Source organism: Protopterus annectens, chromosome 8.part0 (genome assembly GCF_019279795.1).
Source record: "Protopterus annectens isolate FY-2018-M chromosome 8.part0, PAN1.0, whole genome shotgun sequence".
NCBI lineage: Eukaryota > Metazoa > Chordata > Ceratodontiformes > Protopteridae > Protopterus > Protopterus annectens.
In genome coordinates, this window is record NC_056741.1 from 1,746,392,076 (window position 1) to 1,746,417,627 (window position 25,552).

The following is a 25,552-nucleotide window of genomic DNA, read 5'->3' on the forward strand; positions in this document are numbered from 1 at the left end:
CAGCCACAATGAAAAGTTTAAATATATTTAATAATAAATAATAAAAGAACATGAAAATATGGCATATCTATTTACAGTAAACACCAGAGTTTCAATCACAGGAACTATTAAAATAACACATACAAAGAGATTCACACAATTGCAGAAAAACAGTACTCAACTAATGTCACTATTTTCCTGACTAATCTAATGAGTTACTATTCCCTGGTTCACTTACTAGAGCAAGGCAAGATGAAGTAGGTGAGAGATCCTTCTATGTCAGGTTCCAAGAAACAGACTGCCTCTGAGATTTAAGTCTCATCTAGTATTAAGACATTATTTCTGCACAAAATGGCATTAAATACATCTGGTCATCTGACTTCTGGTTCCCATTCAAGCCCCCCCCCCCCATTAATAGGAACTGTCATAGGTTCATAGTTTCATAGGTTCATAGGCTGGTACTCACATAGGTATCAATAATATACACACAGACAGCCTTGCTAAGATCTGCTGCAGCTCCTGGAAGCCATCAAACAATTTCAAACCTCCACCCTTTCAGAGTAGCAATTAGTTCACCCCAGTGACAATGTAGGAAACTTCCTAGTATAGAATTTTTGTCTCTGGCTGCATTCAAAATTGTAAGATAAAATCTTTATGGCCTAGGCCCAGTAATTTTCTTACTATTTTTAAAGTCAGCTGGATTGAGATTAATCTCTTCTCTTTCTCTTTCTGTATCCTCTGTTGCAATATAAACATTTCAACAGTTACAATAAACATGTGTATTTCTTTATTCTTTCCAGTAGGGCACAATGTTGATACATTTTTAACACAAGTAACTTTACAAATGCATTTTCAACACAAACATCTGTACAAATCAGTTTGATATTCAAATAACATACAATTCTTTACTAAATTCCAGCTAGCTGTGCTGGCATATGCTGCACATCCACTGCCATACTTCTCCAGGCATGGCTGGCAATACCTCACATCATCACAGACCTGATGTAGCAAAATATCTGGATGAAAATATGATCATAGGATCATAGCAAGTTACTAGGCTACTGACACTGAGGCCCTTATAAGCCTAGCCAGCAAATTAGCCCATGTTCCCACATGTCAGCGCCCAATACCCCTGTCCAGCAGGGACACAGGTGGAATCCCAAGGGTATATTTTCTATTTCTCGTCCTGTAATCCAGGTTCTACTTAAAGAGGGATAATAAAGTACTCTGCTTGACGTGGAGAGGGTGTCTATTCCACAGATGGGAGAGTCTGTGGGAGACAAATCAGTCCTGCCAGGAATTTGTATTGATGTCACAGACCAAGTTGAGGTTTTGTATGCTGGTCACATGAGTGGAGTTTGGCTTGTGGATATGCAGCAATTTCATCAAGGTGGGGTCCGAGATTGCTTTGTATGCCAGACATAGATCACCTCTGAGGAGTCTGTATGAGATGGAGTAGAGGGACAGGGCTTTTAGCCTATCAGTGTAGGATAGATTTTTAAAGCTCTGGATTCCCCTGGTCAGGAACCACTCTGGTCTCTCTAGCTGCTGGATGTGTTTTGCGAAGTACATGCCAAAAAGTGATGACATTGTTGGTACTGTAATTGAGCATACCTTCTTAAAGCATTTTATGTTGCCATCCTAAAAATGAAAAAAAATGTCCCTGTTGGTGACTCCATACTGCAAAAGACTAGCAGTATATTGAACCCTTCTTTGAAATGAAATGTTGAAAATGTAGTTATAACAAGCATTGCAACTCATCTAGGAGTTTGCAAGTCATGGCAAGAACATAATCAACTTAAGGATGAATTTGCCATCGGCTTACTAACTTCAATTGGGCACAGTAACAGCATAGCCAGGAATCTGAAACAGATGCATATTTCTTCAAGACCTGTTCAATAGTCCTACAAAGCCTTGCTTTGTTTGCCACATTCAAATAATGAACCTGAGTGAGCATTCAGCATGGTTGGAAAAGTTAAATCAGAGTTGAGGGAGTCATTAAATGTCAACACACAATTCACTGCTAGCAGTCAAAATGAATGAGGGCAGTGACTGTTTTTCTGTGAAAGCCCCACTACCATTCTACAGACAGCAAAAAGGGCAATTGCAGCTTACAACAGAGAACATGCCCTCCAAGCAAAGCTGCCAGACACGGAGGCCATCATAACTGAGGAAGGTGAGGAGGAAATAATTATTCTGTGAACTGTGACTGAGTTTTCTTTGGTATTGGTTTAGTCCTTAGTTAATTGCTTTACTAGTTAAAACTTATGTGATGTTAATATTAATATTAGTCTACTAGTTAGTTAATTAGTTGGTAAAACTTATTTGATATTTTTATAAAATAAATTGTATTTTAGCTTTATACCACTTTAATAGTTATTATCATAACACCATGATTCATATCACCTGAAATAAAAAAGACCACAGTGCAAAACTTCTCAAAAGCCGACTTCACACTTCTAAAAACTAGTGTGGTCTCCTTTAAGGCCCCTGAGCCAGTGGTAAACATTACTCAAACCGCTGAATCACTTACAAATGCCTTCTACCAGCACCTACAGGACTGCATGGATCAGGCAATCCCAAACAAAACTAAGACTCTTTGTACCAAAGGCAAGCGTCCAGTCTGGTGGACCCCAGCCATAAACAAGCTCTACAACAAAAGGAGGAAGCTACTACAAGATAGAGCAAAATCCTTGAAAGGTAAGACACCTTTGATCATTATAAGTAAAAACTAAGAGCTCTCATAAAATCATCCAAGGCAAATTTTGAGAGAAAAATCATCAAGGACTCAAAGACAATCATAAGGCCTTCTTTAGCTATGTTAGAAACCTAGGAGGAAACTCCCAGATATGCTCAGAATTAGTTCAAAATGATGTGAGGATTACTGAACCTACACACATTGCCAACATACTGGCTGACAGGTTCAGGGCAAACTCCCCCAAAGGAGAGATATCTATACCAGAGGAGTGTAGCCCCCCAAACATCTCCAACGCCCAGGTGAGAACTGCTCTCTCCAAGGCAAAAAACACAGCATCCATGGGACAGGATGGTGTCCTCGGCTGTGCTCCATGAACTCAATGAGGAATTAAACCCGCAGTTAGGTCAGCTGTTTAATCTTAGCCTCACCTCAGGATACGTACCCAAGGAGTGGCGCATGGTGACTGTGGTCCCACTTCACAAGGGCAGTGCCTCCACCGACCCTGGAAATTACCATCCCATTAGCTTGACAAGCCTTATCTGCAAAGCCATGGAGAGGATCATAATGGAACTCATAAATAAAGACATAGGAACTTGCAGACTTTGGATCCAACCCAGTTTGGCTTTGTCAAAGGCAGATCATGCCTTTTAAACTTGGTTGACTTTTCGAACAGTCACCAAGGCCATTGATGAGGGAAAGGCAGTCCATACAGCCTACCTCGACCTGGCAAAGGCCTTCGACACAATACCCCACTCAGGTATCATCGAAAAACTCATCAGCTTGAATGTAAACCCATACATCACAAGATGGGTTGCAAACTGGCTAAGTGACAGAATCCACAGGGTCAGAGTTGCTGGAGCCATGTCAGACTCAAAGCCTGTCACAAGTGGTGTCCCACAGGGCTCAATCCTGGGTCCACTCCTGTTCGGCATCTACTTTTCTGAAGTACAAGCAAACACAGGAGGGTTATGGCTGACAAAGTTTGCAGATGACTGCAAACTGGGCGCCATAGTCGAAAACACATCTGACACAGATATCCTTCAGAAGGGCTTCACAGAAATGGATAACTGGTGCCAGAGCCATGGCCTAAAGTTAAACGCCAAGAAATGCATAGTCATACCCTTCAGGAAAAACAAGGTTACCCTAGCTACCATATAGGTGGCAATCCACTGAGCACAGAAGAAGTCATCAGGGATCTGGGGACCCAGGTTGACAGTAGCCTTTCGCTTGACACTCATGTTGCTAAAGTAGTTAGGAAAACCTTCTACATTGCCCACCTGATCATGAAGGGATTCACATCTAGATCAAGGGAGGTCATCGTCCCCTGTACTCATCACTCATTAGACCTATGATTGAGTACAATGCCCCATTCGGAATGTATCTGACCCGACACCTGCAGCAGCTGGAAAGGCCCCAAAAGTTCCTCACCAAAAGGATAAAGGGTCTCAAAATATGTCTTATGCTGCCCGACTGAAAGAACTCCAGCTCTATTCAGTCTCATACCGCTTGCTCAGAGGTGACCTGTGCCTGACATATAAGGCCATGTCAAACCCAAATTTGATGAATATGCTTCACCTCAAAAATCCAGATCCCTCAGAACCACAAGGGCGGGAGACTTAAACCTTGACACGGTTATTAATAGAACGTGCTGGAGGGACAGATTCATCACCCAGAGACTCCTATGCTGTGGAACAAAATCCCGGTACATGTGAGGCAGAGCACCTCGCTGGCCTTGTTCAAGAGGAGTCTTGACCAATGGATGGGAGATCGCAGATATACCCCAGGGATTACTTCAGTGTCACTGCTTGACAGAGGCACAGCAAAATAATAGGCATAGTTTTATTCAAACTAAAGGGGTGGCGAAAGCCACATAACTATGGGCTAGGCTTATAAATGCCCTTGGGCAGATAGCCTAGTATGAACCTATGAACCTATGAACCTATTAAGGGTCAGAGCTTATTTGATGCTACTTCTTATAAAAAATTAGATTTGTATTTATTTTAGTTTTGTTTTATACCGGTTTAATAGTTACAGCTGATTGAATTTGTATTTATTTAAATCTCTGTACCAGTTTAGTAGTTGTTATAATTAATTTGTTTTTTTTTTTTTTTTATACAAATTATATTTATTTTAATTTTATATGAGTGTAGCAGCAGTTAAATTTATGTTTATAAAGGGAAATGCATTTTAGTTTTATACAAGTTCAAATATTAATATAAATAAAAAACTATTGTTCTGGTTATATTTCATGTTATTTAATATTTTGGCTGTTCTTCAATTTGCATTTGAATGCTGGTATCCCACAATTCCTTCAAAGTGCGAGGGGTTACATAATTATGTATGCACATTTTATGTTAATCAGCATCCAGATTTTTGGCCACTTGTACCTACTTTTCATGGGCAAGGTAAAACATACAGAGTTGTGCTATCACTCATATGAGGTATCAATTTAATGTTCCATCTTCCATGCTTCATGCTGCTGCAGGCCTGCTAGGTAGGCATTTGGAATGAAAATTAAAGAACTGAAGGCTTTTCTCCCTGGGCCTCTGCTGAAAAAGGGCATCTCATGACCAAGTCAGACTTTCCTAATAAACAAATACCAAGTAAATAAATACTCATCATCTCTCTCTCTCTCTCTCTCTATATATATATATATATATCTTTCTCTCTCTCTCTCTCTCACACACACACACACACACACACACACACACACACACACACACACACACACACACACACACACACACACACTAAAAAATGGAATATTCTATGGTCTTAGCTTTTGTCCAGCAGCCTTTGACATAAGGCTAGTGCTATGTATGCACACTAACTGCTTCCATACATTTAGCCACTTATATTTGTATATACAAGGATTGTTTGTTTTGCCTATACCAGCTGATCACATATTGCAGCATACAGAGTGTGAACCAGGCTTATAGGCAGAATATATAACACCCTCTGTGTCAGTACTCCAGGTTGTAAGCAGTGACAAACTGCTCTGCACAGCAGAGATAATTAAAAGTTATTGTACAATGATATGTATGCCATTATTCTAAAATAAAATAGCAAATAACATTTTATGGTTATTTAACAAGCTCTGTTATTTCATGGTTATTTTGGCAGGAGTCTTCTCAGGTGAAATTCACATAGAGGCCACATAGTCAGAATTTCAGAATTCAGCATCTAAAATAATCTGTAATGATTTATGACCTATGGGATTATGTTACTGAGATGAATTGTATTTATCTCTTGTCTGAGTTTTCTTCCTAATTGCTTTGTTGTTCATTGTACATACCTTCTTGATGTCAAACTGCTCATTATGACTTACCTTGATATCTGCCTGTTGGTGCACTTGATCTTATATCTGCTTTTTTATTGTTTGATCACAGTACTATGTAAAAATGTATATATTGCAGTGTTGTTCCTAAATATGAGTGTAATAGGCAGCATAGTCAACATGCATACATACATACATATCAAAATTTATAATACATGAATGAGAAGCATGCTCTGTGGTATTGAGGGATAAAATCCCAATTGCACCTCAATCATATCAATCTAAAACACCGGGATCAGATACTGGAGAAGCCAACTGATGATCAATGAGAATGAATAGCCAGTGCTATCTCACCCATCCAGGGGGAAAACTGCTGGTTCAGTCCACTGCATGAGTTCTTAACCAGTTGCAAATTTCTGAGCCACGGGGATAAGGCAAGCCTGCAAAAGAGTATAAACTGGAGAAAATATTTTGACTACAGAGATAAGGCATGCAACATGCAAATGAGTACATGCACTCTAGTTATGGGCAAAGATAATTAATAACTTTTTTATTTATGCCTTTGACCCTTATACAGAGCTGTAACAAAGTTGTTTGGGGCCCTAGGAAATTCTCCCTTTTGATGCTATCCAAAGCAGAGTTGTGGAACTAAGAAAAAAAAGGCCCTGGGGGTGGTCATTTCAGGCTTACCAAATACTTGTTATTACTCTTATTATAATAATAACTTCTTGCAGTACTGTCAGAACCTAGGCTGGAGAGCAAAAATAAGCAAAAAATAATCCTGGGTTATCAGCATTTATTATTATTATTATTTATATATATATATATATATATATATATATATATATATATATATATATATATATTATTCTGGAATGTAGCAAAAAGTGACAATAACTTTTTGCTACAGTTCCTTACATGGACTGTGATTTGAGCAGCTGCAACATTGTAGCTACAAAAAATGATTACAGCTACTGTTCTACTGCATTCAAAGCATAATTGGACATGGGGGAAAAAGCTGGCATGTGTATAATACACAATGGCTCATTGCTACTCTTTTGAAGCAAACAGCCACATTAATTCCTTGTTACAGATGTTCAGTACACAAATCATCATTAACATAGCCAAAGCTATATTGTTCTCACCCCTCTGGCAACTAACCAGCTTTACAAATGAGAAGGTGCCTTCACATGCTCCAACTGTCAGGAACTTCTGCAGAGCTGCTATAAATGACAGTCAGAATGCAAAGTTCTTCAGAGCTTATTTGCCACTGAAGAGAAAGCACTTTTGGTTGGTTGGCTAACGAGGTTGGGCAGATACATTCCCTGTTGGGGAAATCATTTTACTATTTTGTTATTTTATGAAGAAAAAATATGTTTTTTTCTGTCAGAATTGTGTTTTATTGGTAAACTTGTAGATGGATTGGTAATTCATTATAAGGAAGCGTTTGTTTAAATCCATGTGTGAACTGGACTGTCGGTGGTTTACTTACATCAAAACCAATTGTTCTCAACTTGTTTTACAGACTTGTTCAAGATATGCTTACCTCTTTTGAAATCACTTTATCAGCTTGAGTGTGGAGTTACCTTTGATCTCTGTGGTTCTACCTTCTCATGCCTACAAGAAGAAGAAAACTGTTAAGCAGTCTTTGGGTGTCAGGCCAACTCCATTTTGCCTCTACTGCTGGTGAGTGACTCTGTTGTGGCCATTTGTTGTTCCTCAGACCTCTCATCTTTCTCCCCAGTCCTCTTGGTGTAGCACTTGTGGCCTCCAAAGACCAGGATATAACTACATCCCCTATGCCTGTTGTGGGAACCTTATTGGGTAGGGGAAAGACATTTTTTTTTCTGGATCAGGAGAAGGGATTGGCAAAACGTTTTCAACTGATAGGAGTGGGAACATGAAAGCCTTGATTGTTATGCCGGAGTCAATCAGTGGTCAGTGAAAGTGAGCTCAGTGAGAAAACTGTCCACACTGCTGTCACTATTTTCATGGACAGGGTTGATTTACTGGAATTGGCAAAGGAACCTGTTTGTCTTTTCCTTTTCATTGCATTCTTGAGGCACTAAAAGGAGAAAAACAGTTTCTTCTTTTTTCTGATATAGGTGTTCAGTCAGAACAGCAGGCATTACAGAGGGATAGTTGTGTATCATGAATTTATTCACCATCTGAAGAAAGCAACTAATCAGATTTCCCTTTAAGGAGACATATTTTCCTGACATCTAAGCTGAAAGATGTCTTTCAGTGGGATCAGAATAAAATTCCTATGGTTTGTTGAGATGTCAAAAACTGCAGTTATTCCTTTTGTCTTGCTTGCTTTAGAAAATGTTTTCTTGCTGCTACTACTTTTCTTGACACACAGCATTCTGGTTCCAAAAAGTCAGACAGGTTATGTAAGGTTCCCCAGACATATATGTACCTGTTTTCTAACCCTATAGCAGATCCAGTAGTTATTTCTCTCTTCATATCTACAGCTGCTAAACAGGTTCTGGCTGCTGACCCCATTCACTCCGACAAGGAGAGGAAAGCAATGGATAAGATGGGGAAGAAAATATATTTCAGGAAATTAAACTGCCAAACACATATGTTAAAGTTTTTATTGCTATCTTTTGAGAATATGCAGAAGTTGATGTTGTGGTTTCTCTGGCGAGTAAGCATAGTTTTAAAATGTACATGTGATGCTACTGACTTTTCTTCTAGAATGTTGCCTTTGGCTCAGTTTTTACGATCCTGGCTTCGCTACATTCCTCTGGAGATATTGAATTTTAAATTTGAATTTCCTTCTTAGATAAAATGGTTTTGTTTGGTTCATCTGCAGCTAAGGTGCTTAAGAAGTGTGATGAAAGGGGAAAATTGATTCAAGCTGTGACAAAGAAACTTTCAGTCCTGTTTCTTCATAACAAATACTATTTTCCTAACTCCTGAACTTCATTTTTCAAAATGCAATTTAAGCAGCTAGGAGCCAGAAAACTGGTCTTTAAAAATAAATAAAATAAATAAATAAATAAAATAAATAAATACAAAAGCTCATAAAAGCCAAAATCAGCACTCCCAGTCACCATAACCATCTAGGGTTGGGAGGGTGGCCTAATGGTTAAGGTGTTTTCCTTACAAACACAAGGTGCAGAATTTGAGTCTCACAAGGGATAATTGGCTAGGCTTGCAAGGGCAGTTAGCCTAGTAGTAACCTATGAACTATCCAGGTACCTTCCTCCCACTCTAGAAACCTTTCAATGTTTGTCAGAAATCACTTTCCGTGTTGGCATCAGGTAGTTTTAGACAGCTGGGTGCTGAGAATAATCCAGCTGCAGTACACTTGGCGATGGGAATCCCTTCCTGCATTCCAGGGGATTTCCCCTTTTCCAGGGAACCAGACCTCTCTATTTCCTTCCATCTTGAACTAAATGTTGTCTCACTGAGCCAATGAACCTGTGCCACCCCCACCCTCTCTAAATCCTTTAGGCAAAGGCTTCTACTTGAACACTTTTCTAGTTTCCAAGCCAGATGGATCCTGAAGACCAGTGCTGGATCTTTTGTATTTGAACCTGTTGTGAAGATTCCAAAGATTTCATAGTTCATACTGTTTTCTCTTCAGTCCCTTGTACCCCTAATCTTCCTGCTACCATTCCTGGTAAAGCTGGATGTAAATTACACCTGTATCACATTCCCATCACATAGCTTTGCAAGCCTTTCTTAGTATTTGTTGTGATTGTCTCATATTATCAGTTCTCTGTTTTACCCTCTGGACTGTCTACTGCTGAAGGACATTCACAAAATGCTTATTGTTCATTACAACCTTCGACTTCAAGGTATTCCCATTTTTCCATACTTGGATTATTGTCTTATATTTCCAGATGTCAAGAGTTTTTGTCAGTTGTTGAAAAATGTGTACTTAGTCTGGCATTTCAAATCAACTTTCAGAAGTCGTTAATCGTCCATCTCAATGAATGTTTTTTTCTATGATGTTTGTTGGATTCAGCCTTGGGGAGAACTTTTTTTCCTCCAGAAGAAGTAGACATGTTTCAGAAATTCTTCCTGAGCTTCTCCAGTCAAAGGTATGGCTCTGCAAGGGAGTTTCTCAGGATTCTGGAATACATGACATTGACAATTCTCATCCTTCTTCTGGTTAGACTACATATAAGAAAAATACAGTTGCACTTAATATCAATCTAGATTTGGCATCCGCATCCTTTGTCCTTTCAAATTCCAATTCTGAAATTTATAAAGAAGGAGAGTGGATTGTAAGTAGACCAGATAGTTCATAATCCTGATCTTCCATTCTCCCCTGTCAATCTGTCTTCATTCTGTCAACACAGACATTTTAGACCTGGAGTGGTGAGCGGTCTCAAGCTCTGTGGGATCCTGTAGACAGACAGAAGCACATGAATGTCAGAGAGACATTGACAAGGATCATTGCTTCAAAGGCCTTAAGTCATATGTGGTCCATAGGACCTCTACCAGTGTATACAGTCAACACTCCGGTAATGTGGTACATAAACAAACACAGGGTACCAGATCTCATCCTCTATTCAGACTTGCTATGATAGCTTAGGAGGTAGCAACTCGGCTCAATTTCAGGATTCATACATCCCACCAGGGCAAAACTTTATCGTAGACAAATTCAGCAGGACCAGTACAGACCCCCACAAATGGAAACTTCATCCTGAGGTCTTCCAAGAACTGTTCTAACTGTGGGGAACTCTTCAATTAGATCTATTTGCCTGCTTTCAGACAACAAAGAAAATTCTGGTCTAGGATTACTTGCAAATAGGACTGGAAAACAGATGACTTCTTATTCACATCAACAATAATGTTCCTGCATGCTTTTCTACCCTTTTTGCTGATATTCTGGGTTTTCTAATGATTCAGAACGACTCTCTAAAAGTTGTGGTGGTAACTCCCCTCTGGCCAAAATAAAAGTGGTTCTCCCACCTTTTTGATCTGAACATGGAAAATGACCATAATCTTCCTTACAGACTGGACTTACTCACACAAGACAGGAAGTTTGATACTGCTCAATCTATAAACTTTTCAAATACTTGCCTGAATGACAGACCTTTCGGGCACCTTTTTTAGGCACCTTTTTTCTCTTTGGATGAGAAGCAGGTACTAAAGATGACGAAAAAACCTGCTAGTAGAATTATGTATGAGCTAGTGGAAAAGATTTTCTAGCTATTGCCCCTCAAAGAACCAGGGGCCTTTTCAGGCCTAGCTGTCTCTGATTCTTGATTATTTGTGTGAGTTATTCTCCAATGGACTGTTGTACTCTTTTATCAAGGAACATCTGTCAGCCATTTCTGTTTGTCTGTCCTCAGATCGTCCTTTCTAATAATGGTCAAGTTAAAACAGTTTTTGAAATGGATGTTACAAACTTGTCCAACTAGTAGACAGGTGGAGTAGAAGAGAGGTGGCTCCTCCTCCTTTTGATCTTAACCCTGTGCTTGAAAAACTGAATCTGTCTCCATTTAAACCAGCTTGTCTGGTGGACTTGGGTTCTTAACATTTGGGACTGTTTTTCCTATTGCTCCAACACTTGCTAGGAGAGAATCTGAGCTACAAGTGGTGGGTCAACCTTACCTCAGTTTTTGCAAGGAAGAGAACCTTTGAGAAGAAACACTACCTAAGAAATACTGGCTAAGGTCATCTCAGACTTTTCTTCTCCCAGGTTTCTTCTCCCAATCCACAGAACAAGAGAAAAAAGATTCTTCACTCTCTTGACGTGCATATGCAGCTCAGAAACTACCTAAACAAAACTTGACCTTTCAGGAAAGCTGAACAGCTGTTTGTCTCCTGTGAATGAAAGAGGAAAGGACAACTAGTATCTAAGCAGACTATAGTGAGATATTGTCTCATGCTATTGATTTTTGTTATATTCACCACAGTAAGCCACTTCAGGGTAGATTTACAGCTCATTCAACAAGAGTACTCACTTTTTCAATGGCTTTCTGGTAGTATTTTAGGAGCAGCAACTGATCCTCTGTTCATACTTTTACTGTTCATACTTTTACAAAAATGACTATTCTCCAGGCGCTCCTAGAATCTTAGTTATTGGCCTCCTCCCTTGTTTTTTTCTTCTTCTTCTCTAAGCTATGACAGTCTGTCGCATAGCTTAGGCTACTGCAGTGGTGATCTATGTACTGAATATAAATCACCACTGCAGTAGCTGTGATCTAAATACTGAACATAGTACAGATATGTAAGTAAACTTACCATAACAGTACATATTATAATAGATCTCCATTGCAACAATTGCCTCTCCCTCCAGACTCATTTTCTTACTTGGGTTATTTTGGACTTGCCGGGATGTCTTTGCATACATCATCTGTTTCATTGTTTCCTAGCATGGTTCTCAAAGGCTCTTGTCTTCCTAGGCAAAAATGCTCTGAAGAGTTTTGAGGTCCAAGTGTCCTTTTACAGGAGCTTTGCACGAGCTACTGACAGATGGAGCACATGGAAGGTGCTCAAAACTTTGTAACACTGGCCAGTTGTATGAAGTGAGACCCATATAATTTAGGCTACTGCAATGGAGGTTTATTAGAACATTTACTATTGTGGTAAGTTTAATTATACAACTGTACTTTCCTTATGCAGGCTGTCATTTATGCAGCTATGGTTAAATGACTACTGCTATTCTTCTGCTCCTTTCAGGTGAGCCTCTTCTGGTCATGCTCCTAATAGTTTGCACATGGAGCAGCCACACCCATTGTCCCATACTAAGCAATGTACATAGCTTTTCCCCAATACTATCAGCAATAATACTTGTTAACCACTCCAATGAAGGGAGTAAGCCTTAAAAGCCAAACTAGCCATGAGAAATGGTTAACACTTTTTTGGATCTTGACCTTCACAATACGACTAAAGGCAGAGGGCTTTGAAAAAACAAATTTCAGAGCTGTTGGGGTCTGGCAGGACAAGGGGATTGCATTGATTTGGAATTATATGGAGCCAGCTCTCCAAAAATAAGAGGATTAAAAATATGCATAGAGAGACAAGTAACTGAAATAAGTAAATGAAATAGCAAAACATATTCACACTGTGCTCTGCCATAGAGGCAAGGCATCTGTCTGTACTGATAACCTGGGATTTTGAACAGACCCAGTGCATCCTCAGCTGGAAGAAATAAGAAAACAGCCATCTGTCAGTCCTTACATCCTGGGGGGAGGGACTACATATTATGGCATTTATTTCTGTTTGAGACCAGAGAACTAACAGGCTATACTTTTTCAAGAAGGGGGAATAACAAAGATCCAATTACATGGTTTTCAAGTGCTCACTTCACACAAGCTGCCATCATTACTTGTTTTCCCCTCTTATGATTTTGACCTGCCACCCGTATATTTATTTATTTTATTTTATTTATTTTATTTTTATTTTATTTTACATTTGTTAACCGGGCTAGTCTGGCTGGATACATGTCCATTTTCAGCAGAGGCCCAAGGAGAAAAGCTCCACTATCAGACTATGACACTACAGTTTAACAAGTCACTAATAAACTAACAATAAAAATAATGTTATACGGCAAAATACAAACGCATATACAGTTTTCCTGGACTAGTCTGACTAGATGACATGTCAAATTTCAGCCAAGGGCTGAGGAGAAAAGCTCCAGTATCATAAAATAAAATTTACAGTTAAAAAAATATCACTAGTCACTAGTCAAGACAACAAATCAGGCATTGGCAAAAAGCAAGAAACAGTTAATGTACAGTGTTAACTATGCAGGCTGGTAGTGTAACAGGTATTATGTAGTTAGAGATAAGGAAAAGGCAGAAATGAAGTAAACAGAATGTGGAAAAAGTACAGTTTCTGTTTGGTACAAGTATTATGGGCATAGTAAAGCTAAGGAGTAGCCAGTAGGAAAAAGAGAGGGGGAAACAAAGGTAGTGATGAAAGCAAAAGGTAGCAGGAATAAGGAAGTCAGATAGAGGAAGCAAGAGAAGAAAAACAGAAGGTCTGAGGGGAAGTCAAACAGAATTTTGAACAAAAGAGTGATGGTACAAAAGAGGGGACTGTGGAAGTCAGTCAGAATTTTGAACAGAAGAGTGATGGTACAAAAGAGGGGACTGTGGAAGTCAGAATTTTGAACAGAAGAGTGAAGGTACACAGGAGGGGACTAGAGAGGGTAATAAATTTGGTGAGCTCAGTCGGGATTGGAGCATGGGCATAGCCAGTGAATTAGTAAGTGATTTCTCATCTGTTTTTTGAAAAGGTGACATGAGCCTAGGGAGGTCAGTTCTGTGGGAAGTTTATTCCAATATGAACCGACAGTGTTTGCAAATAAGGAATTACCTGATTTATTATGAGATTTAAGAGTAGTAACTAGAAGCTTGTTGGCTGATCTAAGTGTAGTGAGATTTTTATAAGGTGTGATGAGGTTATTTAGTATGGGTGTGTTGGAGGGGTAATGTAGAATTTTAAAAGTGATGATCAGTTGCTGTAGGAGTATTAGGTTTGGAAGTTCAAGCCAGTTAAGTTTCTTTAAGTTAAGACAGTGATGAGTATGGAATGGAGAGCCAGTGGCAAATCTGGCAATACTGTGGTAGGCTATATTCAGTTTCTGAAGATTAGCTTTAGATATGTTGATAAAAGAAGGATAGGCATACATTAATGTAGAAATGAGGTGAGTTTGGGCAAGAGACACTCGGGATGTGGCAGTAAGAAAGGGCTTAAGTCTGTAAAGGGCACCAATCTTTTTATTGACTGTCTTGATAGTTAAATCAATGTGATAGTCAAAATTTAGCTGATTGTCTATGGTGACGCCTAGCAGTTTTGTGGAATAGTCAGGTTTGATGACAGTGCCATTACAGGACACAATGGAAAAAGTGATTGGGGTGGATTTAAGGGTTGGGGTGAAAAGTAGTAGTTTGGTTTTTTTGTGGATTTAGGAGGAGACAGATATGTTGAAACCATTTTTCTGCTGCAGTGAAGACCAATTGGGTAGCAGAGTGGAGTTCTACTGGGGATGAAGCAGAGCAGATGAGAGTGGAATCATCTGCATACTGTATACAAGTGGATGTGGGGAGGGAAGTGGGCAGGTTATTTATGAAAATAGAGAATAGTAGGGGACCTAAGATGGATCCTTGTGGGACGCCAATAGTAACTGGGAGTTGAGAGGATAGATGGCTGTCCCAGAGGACTGCTTGTTTTCTATTAGTCAAGTATGAGTCAAACCACTGTAATGCTTGTGAATCAAGTGAGAGGGATTTTAAGGTATCGAGGAGAAGGTGATGGTTGACCATATCGAATGCTTTTGAGAGGTCCAAGAATAGCGCAGAGGAGAACAGGTTGTTATTGCGATTTTTATTGATAGTGTCAGTGAAGGAGAGAAGGGCAGTTGAAGTACTGTGGTAGGGCCTAAAATCATGTTGTGAGTCTACAAGCAAGTTGTTATTCAAGAGATAATGTAGGAGTTGATGGTGTATGCAGCGTTCCATTATTTTGGATAGAGGAGATAGAAGGGCAATAGGCCGAAAATTGGAGAGTTTGTTGGAGTTACCTCCTTTATGGAGGGGAATAATATGGGAGATTTTCCAACAGGATGGGATTTTGGATTCAGTTATAGTTCTGTTTATTAAGATGGAGACTGGGTAGGCTATTTTGGTTGCAGCTAGTTGCAGAAATTCAGCTGGAAGCTTGTCGGCAGAAGGGGTGCACGGTTTGAGTTTAGATAGTAGTTTACGTATATAGGTTGTGGAGACGGTATTAAACTTTAGCATGTGGGTGCTGTTTTGAGTGGGGGTAATTTGGAGGGATGGGGGGGAGTCATGGTGCTTGCCAGTGAGGTGACTGTTTGAGAGAAGAAGTTGTTGAAAGTGTTGGCTATTATGTTAGGTTGGGTTTGTGCTAGGCTAGCTGGGGTAGGTGTTTTGGTGTTGCCTGGATGGAGTAGTTTGTTTATTCCTGACCAAAATTGTTTTGGGTTTTGGTTTTGGTTTTGTTGATATTGAAAGTGGTAGTTTTTCTTATCCAGATAGGTAAGTTTCTTTGTTTTGTTTCTCAGATGTTTGAAATTTTGATGGTCAGTAGGGTTTTTTGTGGACCTCCATTTAGTCCATAATTTATTTCTAGCTCGCATAGTTTGTTTAGTTGTTTTCGAGAGCCATGGGGCTGCTTTGGAACTGACTCTAATTAAGCGGGATGGGGCATGCTGGTTTAGAATTTGTAGGAAGGTATTGTTGAAATGGGTTACTGCTTCATCTATTGGGAGGTATTTTAGAGTTGACCAGTTATATTCCTTGAGTTCATTTTGAAAGGATGCTAGGTTGAAATCTGTTTTGTTGTATTTGGTACGATAAGTAGTTAGCTTGGGATTGTTGAATTTTTGTTTAGTGATAAAGGTAAGGAGGTGGTCGCTGATATTGTCAGGGAGTATTCCTGTTTTATAGGAGAGGGGATTGTTGTTGGTCAGTATCCAGTCTAGAATGGTTTGTTTGTGGGTGGATTTATGTATTCTAGTAGGGGAGTTAATGGTTTGATGAAAGTTAAAGAGATTAAGGTGAATGGTGGGTTTGGGAGATATGCAGGAGTTCCAGTCAATATTGAAGTCACCTAAGATTATGGTTTCCTGGGGAAAGCTGCAGGAGACCCAGCTTAGGATATTTTCTAGGGTGTTGATGTTCTTGCCTGGAGGGATGTAGGAACATATTATATTTATAGCCTTGGATTTATTAACTTGGAGTTTGGAACAAAGTATTTCAGCATTTGCTGGGAGGGCAAGGAGTCAATTAAGGCTACCTGAAGTTGGGATTTGTATAGGAGGGCCACTCCCCCACCCTTTTTATTAAGACGATTTTGCCTTAAGGTGCTATAGCCTGGGGGAGTGAATTCATTGTCTTTGGTACTGGGTTTAAGCCAGGTTTCAGTGAGACAGAGAATATCAAAGGCGTAGAAATCAATTAAGGCATGGAGTTGTGTGACTTTGTTGTTGATGCTACGAATATTTAGGTGAGCAATAGAGAGGGAGTCAGTGGAGAAGGGTGAGCCAGAACAGTTAGCAGTTTGATTTGAAGGGGTGTGGTTGAGGAGGGTATTGGGACTGGGGTTGGGGTGGATGTCCCCATGTATCAGTAACAGTGTTTGTGGGACTTGAAAGACTTTTGTGTATTTGATGGGTATTAGATTAGTACCTTTTTTTGGTGGTATTATTTTTTTATATAATGGTAGATACTAACCAATATACATACTTACTAGAACTCTAGAACTTTTATAATAGGATCATAGGTAGTTATTAGGCATGTAGTGCAGAATACCAGTAATGATCCTAGCCCAAATTCCCCCACATTATGCAAATAAAGATGAAAGGATTCAAACCCTGTACCCTTGACACCAAAAGCAGATCATTAACAAGTCAGAGTTTAGTCCTCTGAGCTAATATAATAATCACACCTTGCTCTAGTTCAATGCTTGCACATTCTCTTTTTATTTCTCACATTGATACACAATACATCATGAACTGAGAATGAAATGGTGCAGCATGCCACTGTATGAATTCAGCAACATTATCTTTATGTTTATTAGCTAATTGATTTAAGGTAATTAGAGTTAACTAAACCCTCCTGTTTTCAGCTGTCACCTGTTATATTAAAACATTGAGTAGACAGATGTAAATACCACAGATATTAGCACAATGCAAAAATCATATAAGTTTTGTATAGTATACTATATGTATTGATTTTCAAGGTCTTTGGTAACCATGGTTTTATCACTTAAACCAGGATGTGTGCAGCATTATTAGCAGGTACTAATTTTTTTTCTAACACAATGCCAAATTTTTCCTTTACTGTATTTTTTACTTCTTCATCAGTAAGGGTTTTGAAGGTAATCAGGTCCATGTCTTCCTCATATTTATATGTGACCTCACCATAAGTCCACCCAACCAAAGTTTGAACTCCATCATGTGTCTGTAGACAGCATATAGACTTCTTGGTGAACAATGACTCTGGGGATGTCTGCAGGTAAATGCAATTTAGTTGAAGTTGTTCAGTGCTGTATGGTTCTAGTGTAAACCTGTAAATCTTCACAACACGATTGCTGTTTTCATTGTTTTCAAGAAGAGGTAAGCCATGGAAACTCTGATGATGAACAGATTTCTTTCTGCTAATTTTATCCAGATACCAAACTCCACTTTCTTCAGTTAGGCGAAACACACCAGGAATCTGTGGTTGGTCTTTTCCAGAGGTGAGTTCTAGTGGTTGCCTTATTTGCCTAGAGGAACTGAAGCCTACATCTGCTATATAGGTATTTCCATTTATGACTACCTTGATTATCATATGGGACATCCTGTCAGAGTAGGCCTTTTTTTCAATATCATAAACACATGCCGCAAGAAGTGTAACATCATATCCTAGTTTTTTCAGCACCCAAGCAAAAACACTATTGTTTTCACTACACCATCCTCCCCGTTTTTTCCTTACAATCTTGTTGTAGCATGCTTCTAGGTCAGTGACTATCTTCTCTCCACAATGAATGCTTAGATTCTCATATGGTATAAACCTAAGGTGTTGCTCATGGAGTTGATTTAGAGTCACAAGGTCAGCTTTACTGTAAGTACCAGAATACTGGATTCTTGAAAAATATTCTTCAAGGTTCATTGCTTCCCTGCAATTGAAGGAGTAGATTGATCAATAAATAACGACATACGTTAAATAAGTAAGCAAACAAAACATTAGTTAACATTAGCTTTTGTTAGTTCTACATTCAATATTAAAAAAATGTTACCCTTTGTAATTGTCTTTTTTGTTTGAGCTCCACTGGATTTATGGGATAGAGAGACAGAAGGGCTGTAAAAAGCAGATAAAAATATAGAGTCATCTGAAAACTAAACATTTTACCTCAGAAAAGCAGGCAATGATCTGATCTGGTAAGGTCAGGAAATACCCATCAAAGGAACTCTGCTGGAGAAAGTAAAGGGACTATTTCATTTACATCAGGAATCAGGGAATACAGACCAGCTGTGAGGGGAAAGACAGGGAGCCACTTCTGTTGCTGCAAGCACTGGAAAATACAGAATGCAGTTTGAAAAGGGAAATGAACTTGGTTGTTGCTGTTGGTAGTCTGTCTTACCTGGTAAATCTGATTGGGGGTTCTCCCTTCTCACTTCTTTGCCTTTATACTGAATTATACAGGGCAGGTCTTTCAGAGAAGCAATTTAGAGGGGCTAAGCACAACAGACAGAAAGGACTAAAGGTAGTAAGGCCCAAGTGAATCAGCAGTTGGTTAACCAGGAGGACATTCAGCTTTTAAGAGCTGGTTCATTACCCAGTCATCCTTGTAAAATTTCAAAGGCTACACAAACGCTGGACAGACAGAAGCGAAAGTAAAATATTTGTGCTGGAGTTCTTGGGTGCGAAAGATTACAGTTTTTCTGATAACATGACATAACACTAGCTATGAAGTCATTTATCCTGGACTGTGTAGTTATACTAGTAAAGATAATAGGTTAATGCACTGTGAAAATAAAAACAAACTGTAAGAAGCACTGTGCTGATGAAATACCTTTTAAGTCTATTCTGTGCACAATTGCTGACTGGGGTTAAGATAAGCCAAAACAAAATCTCAAAAGATAAAATTATTCATTTTTTTCAAGGTGCAAAATTCCACCCACCCCCATCACCATGTGGTAGATGTCACCCTAAAGCACCCGTACCTAATTACACACTCCATTACCTATTTACTTACTCCACGATAATACAATTGACAAACCTAGATTAAAAAAAAATATATTTCATTCTTTTTATTTTGTCTTCATTTTCTGTTTCATCTCAGCCATAGCTGGTCAGCCTATCTGGTCCCTCTAGGTGGCTTTACTTAATTTTACAGATAGAACATATCTAATAACTCACGAGATTGAACTTGAGTTCCTGAATAAATGACTCAAAAGGCTGCAAAAAGCTGAAAAACTGTAAATATGCAAGATTTAAAATGAATGATAATCCTGACATTTTTTGCCTTCTCTACCAGTATATTCTAACTCTGAGGTTGCACTGATTTAGGCATGTACATTTCCTTCTCCAAAAGAGTATATTCCCCATATTAGAATGCATTAGTAGGGGGAACTGCCTCCCACCTAGACCAGTCAACTTTTACCTATAGAGTTAGAAAGCAAAAAAAAAAAAAAGATACTTAGGAAAAAGAGTTCTAGAATAGGAACACTTTTTGAATGTCATTGCTACTGAACTTACGTCCAACTTGACAAAATAATTTTAAATTTTAAAAAGGAGAGAACAAAATTCTTAGAATTAGTTGGGAGTCCTTCCAAATCTGGACAGTTGAGAGTTATGCCCCCCACACTCACAAAGGGTATACAGGGTTTTGCTGCATAAAAAAAAAACAGTTGTATTATTGTCATTTTAGTGGAAATGTATTCAGCAACTTGAATTTGGTAGTACAAGTTTTTTTTTTTGAGAACTCATCATCTGGAAAGTATGAAGCATTCTAATAAAATGTATGGACCCCTATGAAATAATATGACATGTACAACAAAATGTATCTGTGTTTTAGTAACATGGCAAGACATGCAATAAAAGTACTTCTGTAAGGAGTTGTTACATCTATAAAACTATGAGGGAACAGGAAGAAAACAGGTGATCACTGTGGCTAGGCTTAGAAGAAAAGAAGTAAGTCATCAGGAAGAGATGAGATCATACAGAAGTAAGGAAGAGAGTTGGGGAAAGAAAACAGGGAAACCTATACAGAGGTAATAAGAAGGCATGACAGAATTAAGAGAAAGGCTAAGACAGACATGGGAGGGAAGATGACAATGCTGAAGAAAAACTTACAAAAAAATCAAAGTGTAGAAGAATTTGTCAAGTCATTGCAGCAGTAGTTGTTATGGTAAGGTGTTTTGAAAAAGAAACACAGTGAAGTAAAATTACTGAATGAGTTGCTGTAATCAGTATTCATAAATGAGCAGGGAGGACAGTTTGCCAACAATGGAACTAGCTGAGGAACTGAGGAGGGAGACATGAATAGATGGTTGGAGAGGGGCAGAAACCAAGACAGCAGAAACCCTGAGTGTAGGAATACTGTAGGAATACTGTCTCCCTGTTCCCCACTCTAAAAATAAATACCAACCCAATACAAGCTTAGGAATACCATCTCCCTGTTCCACACATCAAAATACATACCAACCCAATGTAAGGTTAGGAATACCATCTCCCTATTCCATGCACCAAAAATAAATACCAACCCAATAAAAAACTTAGGAATACTGTCTCCCCCTTCCACACACCAAAAATAAATACCAACCCAATACAAGTTTAGGAATGCCTTCTCCCTGTTCCACACACCAAAAATAAATACCAACCCAATACCAGCTTAGGAATACTGTCTCCCTGTTCTGCACACCAACAATAAATACCATTGCAATACAAGCTTAGGAATACTGTCTTCCTGTTCCATATACCAAAAATAAATATCAACCCAATACAAGCTTAGGAGTACCATCTCCCTATTCCATGCACCAAAAATAAATACCAACCCAATAAAAAACTTAGGAATACCATCTGCCTGTTCCACACACCAAAAATAAATACCAACTCAATACAAGCTTAGGAATACCATCTCCCTGTTCCACACACATGCAATAATGCCCAACAGGGTGTATGTTAATGCCTAATTAATGCCCGCCCAGGGGTGTTGTGAGCAGTGGAGAGCCTCTACACCCCTGGAAGGGCATTAATTACACATTAACACACACCCTGCACTTAGAGAATGGACTCTCTGAAAATTTGTTGTTTTACTTACTTATTTATATTTCTTTTATTACTATATTATCTTTTTGTATATATTTTGGATGTAAAATACTTCCTCCACCTAATGTTTCGAAGTTGCTGTAGTATGTGTAAATAGTGTTTGAGGAAGCATTGTACCTACAAAATATATCATTTAAAAAAATCTAGATATTTGTTTTATTTTTTGGTCCCTTACTGTTAAAATGGTTTCTTGCCAGTCATTTGGGGAATGAAGTTACTAAATAATGACATACATTTGACTTTCAGACTTTATTTCCTTCAGAAAATTCATGTTAACACAAATCTTTGTATGAAACTTATTTTTATTTAATTTATTTTATTTAAAATCTGTCCCTGTTTTGAGCCTTTGCTCCCCTTAAATTGTATGTTTTATTCATTTAACTAAGAAAAGAGAGGTACGTAAACCTCTTGAATGCTGCTGCTGCTGCCAGAGTTGGATCACTCTCACTCTTCACACTCTCACTCCCACACACTTCACTGTTATGCACACATTCACACACAGGCAGACACATAAACACCCACACAGAAAGAGAAACATGCACATACACACACTTTTTTCATTCATATTTATATTTTACACTCATTAAACAGCAAAAGTGCTGCTTAGCCAGCGTAAAATAATGGTGTGAGCATATTCGCATTCACACACATGCACACACACAGACATTAACACACAAACTTTTGTTTTTCTTTTTTTTTTAATATATTTTACACTCACTAAACAGCAGAAGTGCTGCTTAGCTAGTGTAAAATAATGTCAGCTGTTCTGTTTCCTCAGTCTGACCTCCACTGCAGCTTGATATGCTGCCGTGAAATGGTGGACATGTTTTTCAGCGGGCATTATTCTCCAGTCAGGGCACTGATATACGGTAGACCCATTCTCTAAACCAAAATAAATACCAACCCAATACAAGCTCAGGAATACCATCTCTCTGTTCCACACACCCAATATAAATACCAGCCCAGTAGAAGCTTTGAAATACCATCTTCCTGTTCCACACACCAAAAATAAATACCAAGACGTACAAGCTTATGAATACTATCTTCCTGTTCCACGCACCAAAAAGAAATGCCAACCCAATACAAACTTAGAAATAGAGTCTCTGTGTTCCACACACCAAAAAGAAATACCGACTCATTACCAGCATATTACAAGATGTTCCACGTTAGATCACTATTTCAGTAGCCTAAAACTATTTGGGTCATATCCTGGCAAGGATATGACCAACTGGACAGCTTTTTAAAACTTAAAGGTGCTTTCCATACACTTTCACTGGGATTAACTCGAGCAGTGCTCCATTGAAGAGGCAGTTAGAGCACCAAAATCTTCAAAGCTTTCTTGCTGCAAAATGCTCTACTTCTGTAGGCTTCATAGAACAGGTGATTGACTAGTTATCCTTCAAACTGGGTGGATAATTCCCCTACAGGGTACAATTTTCCATCAATTAAATTTTCTGAGGAAAACTTTTGCCTAGGAAACTTATTTTGTGCACCATTTCACTGTGATTGGGAATTTTCTCTCTGTGAATGCTTAAATGAACTATTTGTGTTTTAATCTTTTTTTCTAAAACTCTTTTACAAATATCGAGCAAATATTTGTTTGTTAGGTGCAGGATGGGTTCTTTTGGGGACTTTCCATGTCAGTGTGCTTTTCACCTCAAAACATATTTTGGGCTGTATTGAGATTTATCAACTCCTTCAGGTTCCACCTCCTGCCTTAGAGGCTTCCATCATGGACCTGTGCAACAGAAGTCTCATCTGTTCTTCCTTACTTCCCCAGAAGAAGAACATTGTTAGGTAGTGTGTGGATGCTAGACTGGCTCCTTATTTGTCTCATCCTCCGAAGGGTGACTCTGTATCAGCTGGACTTGGATTGCAAAACTACTCATTGTTTTTCCTGGTCACTCTGGTGCATCACCTATAGCCACTAAGAACCAGGAGATAGACACATCCTCTGCAGTTGTAGAGTTGCCTCCGTGGGAAAGGGAAATCCATCGTCTTGATGGAAGAGGTAGATGTAAGTGCACAACTTAGGTGGGAAAGTTCCAGGGGAATTTACCTACTTCGGGCCAGTCTTTTTCCGGGGATTCTCCCAGAAAAGAAAACAAAAGGAACAAATATGATTTCTTCCATCTCTCTTTTTGTCGACAGTGAAGACTTGATTGGATTTGCCTGGGAATTGATTTCTTCTTTTGCTGTGTCTGTTTCCTTTGATTTTCAGTCAGTAGAGCATTGATTAGAGGTGGAATATTGTGCTTCTAGGCTGTCTTCACAAACTGAAGACTCTGATTCTGAGAAAAGTTAATTTTCTTTTTCTTAAAGTTTAAGATTTGTTAAAGCTGAATATTTATCAACCTGCAGCTGTCTCTCCTGTTTTATCTGCTATGCATAACGTTTTCCAGACAACTTGTAATTTATCTGTCAGTAAGCCTCTTGCCCCTAGAAGCTCTGGTAGGTTACATAAGGAAACTTAGACTCACAAAACTTGTTTTCTGACTCCAGAGCAGACTCTCCACTTATTTCCTTTACAGAACTTCAAATGGCTAATGCTAATACCATTCCCTCTGACAAGGATGGGAAAGCTTTTGACACATTTCAGAAGAAGGATTATTCTTCTGCCATTTTAACATTCAGAGTTTTGCATTACTAGGCTCACATGTGAAAGTTTTTACCTGAATGCCTGTTTTGTTTCTGCTTCCCATGTGGTTAAACATGTGGATTATATCTTATGTAGGAGAGCCAGTTTGAAGGAGATTAGAGAAAGTAAAGTGGTGACCGGTGAAAGTGTAGTTAGGCAGCATAGGATGGTGGTTTGTAGGATGACGTTGGTGATCAAGAAGAGGAGGAGGAGTGTAAGGGTAGCACCAAGGATCAAACGGTGGAAATTGAAAAAGGGTAATTGTGAGGTGGAGTTCAGGGAAGAGTTAAGACAGGCACCGGGTGGAAGTGAAGAGTTACCAAATAGCTGGGTAACTACAACAGAGCTAGTAAGGGAGACAACTAGAAAGGTGCTTGGTATGACATCTGGACAGAGGAAGGACGACAAGGAGACATGGTGGTAGAATGAGGAAGTACAGGAGAGTATACAGAGAAAGAGGTTGGCAGAAAAGAAGTGGGATTGTCAGAGAAATGAAGAAAGTAGACAGGAGTATAAGGAGATGAGGTGCATGGCAAAGAGAGAGGTGGCGAAGGCTAAAGATAAGGCATATGAAGAGTTGTTGAAAGTTTGGACACTAAGGAGGGAGAAAAGGACCTGTACCAATTGGCTAGACAGAGGGACCGAGATGGGAAAGATGTGCAGCAGGTAAAGGTGATAAAGGATAATGAGGGAAACATACTCACAAGTGAGGAGAGTGTGTTGAGCAGATGGAAAGAGTACTTTGAGGAGTTGATGAATGAAGAGAATGAGAGGGAAAGAAGGTTGGATGATGTGGGGATAGTGAATCATGAAGTGCAATGGATTAGCAAGGAGGAAGTAAGGATAGCTATGAAGAGGATGAAGAATGGAAAGGCTGTTGGTCCAGATGACATACCTGTGGAAACATGGAGGTGTTTAGGTGAAATGGCAATGGAGTTTCTAACCAGATTGTTTAATGAAATCTTGGAAAGTGAGAGGATGCCTGAGGAATGGAGAAAAAGTGTTTTGGTACCGATTTTTAAGAATAAGGGTGCTGTGCAGAGCTGTAGTAACTACAGAGGGGTTAAATTAATCAGTCACAGCATGAAGTTGTGGGAAAGAGTAGTGGAAGCTAGGTTAAGAATGGATGTGATGATTAGTGATCAGCAGTATGGTTTCATGCCTGGAAAGAGCACTACAGATGCAATGTTTTCTCTGAGAGTGTTGAT

The 25,552-nt window shown here is 39.1% G+C and overlaps 2 protein-coding genes across 2 annotated transcripts in view; one reads left to right on the plus strand and one right to left on the minus strand.

Annotated features, from left to right (window-relative positions):
* The window catches only part of LOC122808554 (estradiol 17-beta-dehydrogenase 2-like), a 1,381,410-nt gene that overhangs the window by 996,807 nt on the left and 359,051 nt on the right, over positions 1-25,552 (plus strand). The window lies entirely within an intron of this gene.
* LOC122809616 (arylamine N-acetyltransferase, pineal gland isozyme NAT-10-like) lies at positions 17,385-18,547 on the minus strand. The gene has a single exon (XM_044081248.1). The coding sequence runs from the start codon at positions 18,542-18,544 to the stop codon at positions 17,660-17,662; it is 885 nt and encodes a 294-aa protein (XP_043937183.1). The 5' UTR covers positions 18,545-18,547; the 3' UTR covers positions 17,385-17,659.

Bases quoted from the DNA above. Each gene is read 5' to 3' on its own strand.
- LOC122809616 (XM_044081248.1), bottom strand. From the start codon at position 18,544: ATGAACCTTGAAGAATATTTTTCAAGAATCCAGTATTCTGGTACTTAC.